General features: G+C 37.1%; 1 protein-coding gene across 1 annotated transcript; it reads right to left on the bottom strand.

Annotated features, from left to right (window-relative positions):
- Positions 1-751: 751 nt before the first annotated feature.
- MPHOSPH10 (M-phase phosphoprotein 10 (U3 small nucleolar ribonucleoprotein)) lies at positions 752-7,872 on the bottom strand. The gene is made up of 11 exons (XM_010296602.1): positions 7,859-7,872; positions 6,680-7,322; positions 5,703-5,851; positions 5,088-5,262; positions 4,657-4,798; positions 4,192-4,259; positions 3,330-3,467; positions 2,991-3,101; positions 2,650-2,757; positions 1,891-2,121; positions 752-911 (listed from the first exon to the last, which is right to left on the bottom strand). The coding sequence occupies exons 1-11, from the start codon at positions 7,870-7,872 to the stop codon at positions 762-764; spliced, it is 1,929 nt and encodes a 642-aa protein (XP_010294904.1). The 3' UTR covers positions 752-761.
- Positions 7,873-8,296: the final 424 nt, after the last annotated feature.

The following is an 8,296-nucleotide window of genomic DNA, read 5'->3' as shown; positions in this document are numbered from 1 at the left end:
GCCCTGCTTGCTCGGTCGCCCCCGCCGCCAGGCCAGCGCAATGCACCGCCGATGGCGCGTGGCAGGCCTGGGGAGCAGATTGCGGAGCCTGCGTACCGCACTCTTAATAAGTAAGTCTTGGTTGTTAACGTTTTTATTTTAAACATCTTGCCCCTTTAAATTTAAAATGTCCTGTAACAACGAGTAGTCAAAACCAGCTGTGATCTTTCTTTAAAAAGGGGAAGCAGCGGGACAGCAGCTAGAACAGCCGTAGTTTTTGTTCAGCCAAAAAAAGAGCAAATTCTGAAATATATGCACCCTGAGAAATAACCTTTAAATTAAAAGATGCCATTTGCTTACTTTGAGTTACTGCAGGCTTAAAAAGCTCCTGTGTCCTCCCTCTTTGAAAATCACGATTTCAAAAGATAATTTCCAATTTATACTGCCAGAATACATTTTAAGTTCTTCAATAAGTGCAGTTACTCCTGTAATACATACAGAGCTATTATAACAGCAGATACAAAAGCTATGGACTATAGAATAAAGAGAGTGTATAGTCAAAGCACAAATACCAAGTATTCTGCATGGTTATGTATCTGCCCATGTCAAGAAGCTTTCTTTTTAGAATAGAAAGACAACATCAGACTTCTATGTAAAAATAAAAAAGTAAAACCTAAAGGAAAGTGTCTTTACATCACTTTAGAGGTTCACAGAACATTTTAAAACTAACTCAAATTCAGCATTCATGTAGAAACATTTTAATACATACATAAAAAGATAAATTACAATTTCAGTTTATGAACAGAGACTGCCTTCTGGTTCTTCTGTTTCTTCTTTAATTTGCTTGCATCTTTAATTTGCATTTTTACTTGATCTTGCAGTTGAGAAAAGAAGGCCTGGGATGATTTCAAGACCTTGTCTTTACCTTCATCCTGTCAATGGACAAAATATTTGTTATAACCAAAAAATGTACAAACAATACCATTACGCTACTTACTAGTTACTCACATATAATGGTAGTTGACTTAAAAAAAAACCCCAATCAAGGGAATGGTTCAAATGCAGGAAATAAGAGTGTAAGTCTTAGTATTTACAGGAACACTGCCTTGTAAACTTTGAAATAAATAAGAAGTAGTACCTAGTGCAAACAATCATTTCTGCTTTGTGAATATACTTTGATACAAACTAATTGTGTCATACAACTTTTTTTTTTCCATATCTAAAGATTAAGTTGCTTAAAATTGAAATATATTTCAAATGCTGAGTAAGCTTCTAAAGATTCCAACTTTTTCAACCATTTAGGTATGATTTATTCGTAATTAAAGCAGTAACATCTATATGAACATGCATTAGAAACAAGGGGGTCCCTGCAAAGTGCAACCAGAGCTGTATTTTTTCAGGACTCTGTACTGGCATCATGCTCTCAGGAGAATTGGCAAAATCAGGACTCAAAAGGCATTCAAAACACTACTTTGCATAAGACAGTTACAAGTATGGATTAGAACAGTCCTTCCAAAACTGTAGTTCAAAAGAACACAGGAGAAAGCAAGGAGGTGGCAGGGAGAGAAAAAGAAAGGGAAAAAAAAAGTATGCATCTATGCATCTGCCCTTTGCATGTCTTCTTCCTACCTCTTTCTTTCCAGCAGCTCCATTTATCTTTTATATTTGCTTAGGCATAAATAAGGTAAGCAGGTCTGTGTGCTAAGCAGATATACTACTTGTGTACAACAATTTTTGAGGGTATGGAAAAAGATTAGGAGATGAGAGATGCGAGGGAAACAAACCCTATACTTTGTAATTGTGATAAAGTTCCCTTTCCTCTCTCTAGCTAAATATTATCTACCCTTGGGATTTTAATATTCTTTACCTGGGAAGCTCCCAGTTACACAGGACTACTTAAGAGAGCCTTACCTTGAGCAGAGATGCTTTGCCTTCTTTTGTAAGCCTTTTCAATTTTGCTGCAGCAGCTTTTTTGCTAAGTTTTGTGCTTTGTTCTGGTTTCATCTTTTCAAGCAGCTTTTGACGTTTCTCCTTCTCTTTTAGCTTCATACGTTTACGAAGCTTTTTCTTTCTTCGTTCTCGTTTTTTGTCTGTGGTAGTCTTTTCTGCATCTGTTTTCACATCACCAGCTTTGTTCTTTTCCTAAAGTGAACAAGAGCTCTAGATCCATCAGCATGCAAAAGAAAAGACTCACTTCCAGTACTCAAATCTGTCGTAGTGTTTCCATTATTTCAGTTGTTTAGCCAGCTCAGGCCAATACAGCATTAGGGCAAAGGCCAAAAACTGGCAAAAGTTGGGAAGTGAGACTTGTACAATTGATCGAAGACATGCTAATTGCTCTTCCCTATTGTCATTTAGCTTTCCCCGTCCAAATACCCATATATATGTTGGGAAAATAATTACCATCACATAATAGTCAAGAAGAAAAATGAAGCATAATATTATGACCTAGTGTAGACAAACAAAATTAACTTCTTCCCCTCCTTCCAGTTATCCCCCCCTTCCAAATCCCCCCAAGAACAGTCAAAACTAAAATGCTAGGCAGGAAGGTCCACAAGGTGAGGAACCCAGGGTGGGAGGGGGCAGAATTCTCCCACTGATTGGCAGCCACCTTCCTATCAACAGTACAGATCCCCTCCATATCGTTACATGATTTTTATTTGTATTTACCTTGATCTCCTCTGGTGCTAAAAGAGCAGCATCACTAACAGCAACAGGTGCTACTTCTTCTATGCTTATAGCTGGAAGGTTCGAAACTATTTTAACTTCTGGCACAGGCTAGAAATAAGGAAACACATTCAGGACTGAGCACACCATCTCACAGCAGCTTACAGCTAACTGCAGATAATTATTTGGTTTTGTTTACAGGCAATTATAGTGCATTTGATATGACATAAGAACAAGCTCAATAACACTCAATGTTTACTTTGCGTTTCCCAAATATATTTTAAAGTATCCAGTTTCAAAGAGGGAAGAAAAAAAATCCAACTTTATGAAACTTAGGTACTTACTGGTTTGGGTGTGAAGTGGAAGTTACAGAGTGCATCCAGCTTCAGGAAGAGTGAATCCATCATTTCCTGAATTTCTTTGTGTTCAGGATTTTCTTCCTCTTCAGTCTTTTGCTGCATTAATAAAGCAATGTTATTGCAACACCATTCATAAAGCCATTTTACTTTAGCAAGACTGGTAACAACACAATATACAATTCAGAGCCATTTCACTGGTCAACACTCAGAGAAAGACTGAAGTACTTCCACAAAGCTGAAAGCAGAGTTAGCAGTGTACAAATGAAGATGTAAGATTATATGATGTGAACTTCAAACTGAAAGGAGAGGCATTGCTTACGTTACCTGGTGAAGTTTCATGTATTCTTGCTCATAGATCTCAGCGAGACTCAGCTTACTCTTTTCATGATCCAAAGTGATACGTTTCTTGTATTCAAAAGCCTCCTCTTTTGGTTTTTCTTTCGGTACTACATCATCCCATGCCTGAGGAAGTAATAAATTAAAGACCAAATGCAACTACAGTCAAATATCAGGTGCTACAGCTTATTTAGAACATTTTCCATATTACTTATCTGACACATGAACTATTTTACGCATGTGGCCCCTGAGGAACTCATTAAGTTTCACACTTTCATTTGGAAAAAAAGTAGTAAAAGACTTATAGCTCTAACTCGTGTGCTTATTTTTAGTGCATCAGGGTAAAAATTGTACAACAAATAACAAATGTGTAATTTTTGTTAAGTACTTAAACACTCTCCCCCCATATGTACCCATTTTTTTATTCAACTAACAATAAGCCTCAACAAGCTGTGGGATACAAATCTTCTATCAGTGGCTTTTAAGAAAAAGGAAGTAAACAACTGAGTTTTGGTTAGCATTCAGAATGCTCAGAGTACTACAGTTATGGTCATAGACAAAACGTACATACTGGCATTATATTCCAAATAAATTTCTTACAGTTTTATCTGCAAATACTGATTTTTTTTAGGCGCACCAAAACCTAGCATGTAACAGGCATGTAAAAATAGAGCTCCTTAGAAATCTAAAAACACATTCATCAAGGCAAAAGAATAAAACAACAGTTGCAGAAATTAATTAAGATTACTCTACACCTAACATTTTAAGAGCTTCAAACTCATCCTTGGAATGTGCCCTCTGAATCAAGTCTATGAACGAAATAGGGAGGAACAAGTAAGATAGTATTAACCTCATCCAATATTCTCTGCTTAATGATATCTTCAAGCTGAAAAGTAGTTTCTTCTGTGATCACAGGCGCTGAGAGGAGAAAGAGAAGAATTTTAAGATTAATGTTTCTCCAGCAAGAAATACTTTTTGTTCTATAAAGAATAAAAAACAGAAAGTAAAGCCCTAACAAAAATGCAGTAATTGAAGGTGAAGTAATTATAGTGTTTTCCTCTATCTTGAAAAGAGTAATCAAAATCTGCCACCCAATTAGTGAACTTTCAGTTAAATTAAAAATGAACAAAAGAACATTATAGCTTCCTGTAGTTTCCACCATGAAAATGCACAAGCTCAAAAACACACTGAGAAGTTTAACTTAGTAATTTGTTATCCTGCTCTTGAGTCACAGGTGTTTTCAGCAAGGTCAAAGGGAACAAAACCCACCGTGGTATGCAACACGCTTTCAGGAAAGCCCTCTCTCACTACTTACCCATTCGTACGGCATGGTCAAAAAGTACCGTTTCCTCCAAAAGGCTGTTTTCAGGTCGTTTTTGTCCAGTCACTTCTCCTTTAAGCTGCCAAGGTTTCTCCTCTAACAACTCTTCTTCTAAGCTCTTTATTTTTTTGGTCATCTGAAAAACACAATTCCCTAAGAAGTTTGAAACACAGAGCTCACAAGTAAACTCTAGGCAAGAAATTAATAGTTATTTCAGGTACTTTAACTCCTCCCCACATATATGCAATTATATATTCCCTCATCTTTGTATGTGATGTACATAAGCCACTTTTTTTTCCCCTTAATTTGTAACTAGCCTCTTCGTATTTGCCAGACTCAGAACAAATTACATAGTCATTTAAAAACAAACAAACAAACATTAGCCACTGTTTCAAAGTATTAGCAAAATAAAAAAAACCAATTACCTTTTCCTGTCTTTTCTCAAAAGAAGACTTTATTTCACTGGGATCAATGCCCTTCTCTAATTGCGTATCAGTAACATATTCTGTTTCACTGTCATCTGGCAAGCTAAAAGTAACTTTTTTAGAGGCTTCTTTACTTCTCATATTCTCCAACATCATGTCATTCATATCCTCGACCCTGTAACATTAAAATTTCATAGAAAATAAAGGTTGAAAAGCCTTTATAATTTTTTTACATTAAGGTATTTCAGCCATTAAATGTTTACCTGTCACAACTAACCCACAGTTAAGAATAAAATAGGCTTTGACTGAAACCTAAAGGCACGGGACACCAGGGAAACTTCTATATATTAAAAATAATTTTCAAAAACTGCAGTTACAGCTATTAAATGATTTATTCAAATAAATATCGAGACAATACTCAAAAGATAAGCAAATAAACTAATTCTTAAATAAGTAGTGTTTTAAATAAGGAGACAATGCAAACCATGAACATAGAACAGATAACAGAAATCGGCAAACCATGAGCAAAGTGAGCCTGGAATTCACACTTTATTTTCTACTTCACTTCAGTGTAAAATTACAAGGGCATTTTAAATGCAAATAACACATACTTACTCAGACATGCTTTCTTCATTCTCCTCTTCAATAGCACTGTCTGCTTCCTCTTCCTGATCATCTTCAACATCATCAGCTACTAAATCATCATTGTCATCAACTGGATCAAAGAAATCTTTGTATGTCAAGTCTCTAGAACTTTTAATTGGCTGGAGGGGGAATCAAACAAAAAAAAAAAACCAAACAAAAACTGTTAGACTGACAGAAGTGTAAGGGTATCCTGTCTTTTAAAGTCTTTAGCACCTGAGGAATACCACTACTTGTCTAACAGTAATTTAGTTTACTGAAGCATTAACCTGTGGCAGGACATCTTAGTAGAACTAATCTCTTTTACAAGTATTTAAAATACTCTACCACTTAAATTAATTTCCAATTTCAACACATACAGAAGTCAAAGGGCTGTACATTTTGCTGATTACTCATTGGAATGCATACACATTTCCTTACACCCTGGGCATAGTTCTTACTTGCTAGTGAGAATCTCTAGTAATGCTAAATAATAAAATATTTATTTTTTAAACAAGTACTCAGCAACCGAAGTTAAATCAGAGTTATGAAGCCATGTCCCTGGAAAAACGTTGCCAAAAGCCCTTTACTCTGCATCAGTCACTGTAGTGATCTCTAGAGTGACACATCTCTCTCATTTTCTGGGTCACCTATTCTGCAATTCTGCAAAGTCACTTATTTCTTATGACATACTATCTCTTCCTTCATTCATGCAAAAACCCAAGACCCATCTAAAGAGAGACTGGAATAACAGGACAGTATGTTCTTCTATACTAGGATGTTTTGTTACCAAATATTCATGTCAAATATATTATTAAAGTAAAGCTTCAGAAGTAATCATTAGTCATCTAATCAAATTTAATTTGGTAGTTTCTACTCAGAGTTCAACAATTTATAGTCACCCTAACAGATATCAGATCTTGATGTAAAGGAAAAGCGGTATCAGAAAATTAATTTACTAATATTTTTACTTTGACTTTAGCTTCTTCAGACTCTTCATCTGAGATGATGTCATCAAAATAATTAATATCTTCTTCTTCCTCCTCCCTGTTTTCCTTCTCCACATGTTCTAAAAATGTTTCCATCTCAGACAGCTTGAAAAACTTGTCATCCACTATAGATTTTCTTCCCATTTTTTTCAATGTGGTTTTCTTGGCTGTTTTAGTTTGTTGTTCCAGTGCTTCAATATCAAAGTCAATATCAGAATCCTCATCACTGTATTTCTGCATTATGCTTTCTCTGAGTTTACTTTGCTTTTTTTCAGCTTTAGTTTTATCTTTCATGTTAACACTCATCTGTTCAGTTTCTGCTTCCATTATGTTGTCTTCCAATTCCTTGTCGCTGTTGATCTCTGCATCAGAGCCATCCTCTTCCTGATCTGAGAGAAGGCAAAGATCTTCATCCTCGGCATCCCTTGCAATGGATTTCTTGAAGAAATCAAGAACTGCATTGTTCTGGAGCTCTAGTTGTTGCCAAATCTGTTCTTCATCAAAATTTTCTATCACCAGCTCTTTTAGAGGACCCCCATGAACTATATTACTTCCCAGAGCTTTATTCAAATCATAGAGAGTCTTTGTTAATGCTCTGAAGTCAGCAGCCAATCCATCTTGCACACTAAGAGTGGAAAAAAGATTACAAGCTTTAAAAAGCACAACAGTTAATATTAATTTTTAATTTTCTACTTTGCAGAATTTATTAGCTTTTGTTGATTTTACACCTTCCATTAAATTAATCACATGGTCACACTGCAGCTTTTTTTATATCTACTCTAAGTATTTTGATGCTACAGAATAGCACCTTTCAACAATTACTGGTGTTGCTTAACTTTCTACACATCTCTTGGAGTATCACTACTAAACATTCCTAGAAATAAAAACATTATAATTATTATGCTTTTCAGCTTCATTACAGTTTGTGTACAAAGTAGCAGCTGGACAGAATGTTCTATCTTTCTATAGTTGTATCTTATTATATCTCGATCATAGTTAAGCACTCCAGACGTTTTGGGGAAGTAAATTGTATAGCACTGAACACCTCAAACACCCAAGATACGGACCCCTGGTTTTAAAAAGGTGATTGTCTTCCTCCACTGCCTTACTCCTCAGCTTTTATTTTTGGGTAGTCTCTTCAATTTTTTTCTCTAGAGCTACCAATGTTTCAACATAGCTGGCTGAAACAGAAACCTCCATTTCCTAATTCCCGAACGCTGAAAAAAAAAAAAGGATAGGATACTGCAGCAACCGTGGCAGAAGCCGCAGCCAGGTCTCGACACTGTTAAGTGCGCATTTCAGAAGAGCTCTGCGGCACCGGGGGTAGCTGAGGGACGCCGGCCGGCCGGCTGGCACGAGGCCTCCCTCCCAGAGCACCAAGGCCTACACACACACGGTCCGGCATCTGGGGGCTTCTCAGCCCCTGGGAAACCCGCAGTACCTGAGGAAGCGCTCCGGACGCGCCGCGGCAGCACCCGCTACCCTGAGACACGTCTCCAGCCCCTTCACAGCCGCCATCTTCCCGCCGGCCGCGGCGCGTGGAGCAACCTCGCACCGCCTCCCCGAGGAATCTGGCTGAGCGGTCCGGACGACTCCCGC

This window comes from Phaethon lepturus, unplaced genomic scaffold (assembly GCF_000687285.1).
Source record: "Phaethon lepturus isolate BGI_N335 unplaced genomic scaffold, ASM68728v1 scaffold56771, whole genome shotgun sequence".
NCBI classification, from domain to species: Eukaryota; Metazoa; Chordata; class Aves; order Phaethontiformes; family Phaethontidae; genus Phaethon; species Phaethon lepturus.
This window is presented reverse-complemented; position numbering and strand designations above follow the sequence as displayed.

Bases quoted from the DNA above. Each gene is read 5' to 3' on its own strand.
- MPHOSPH10 (XM_010296602.1), bottom strand. The intron at 3,102-3,329 runs GTAACGTAAGCA...TTATTAATGCAG, and splicing joins AATACATGAAACTTCACCAG to CAAAAGACTGAAGAGGAAGA. The intron at 2,122-2,649 runs GTAAATACAAAT...TGTTCACTTTAG, and splicing joins TAGCACCAGAGGAGATCAAG to GAAAAGAACAAAGCTGGTGA.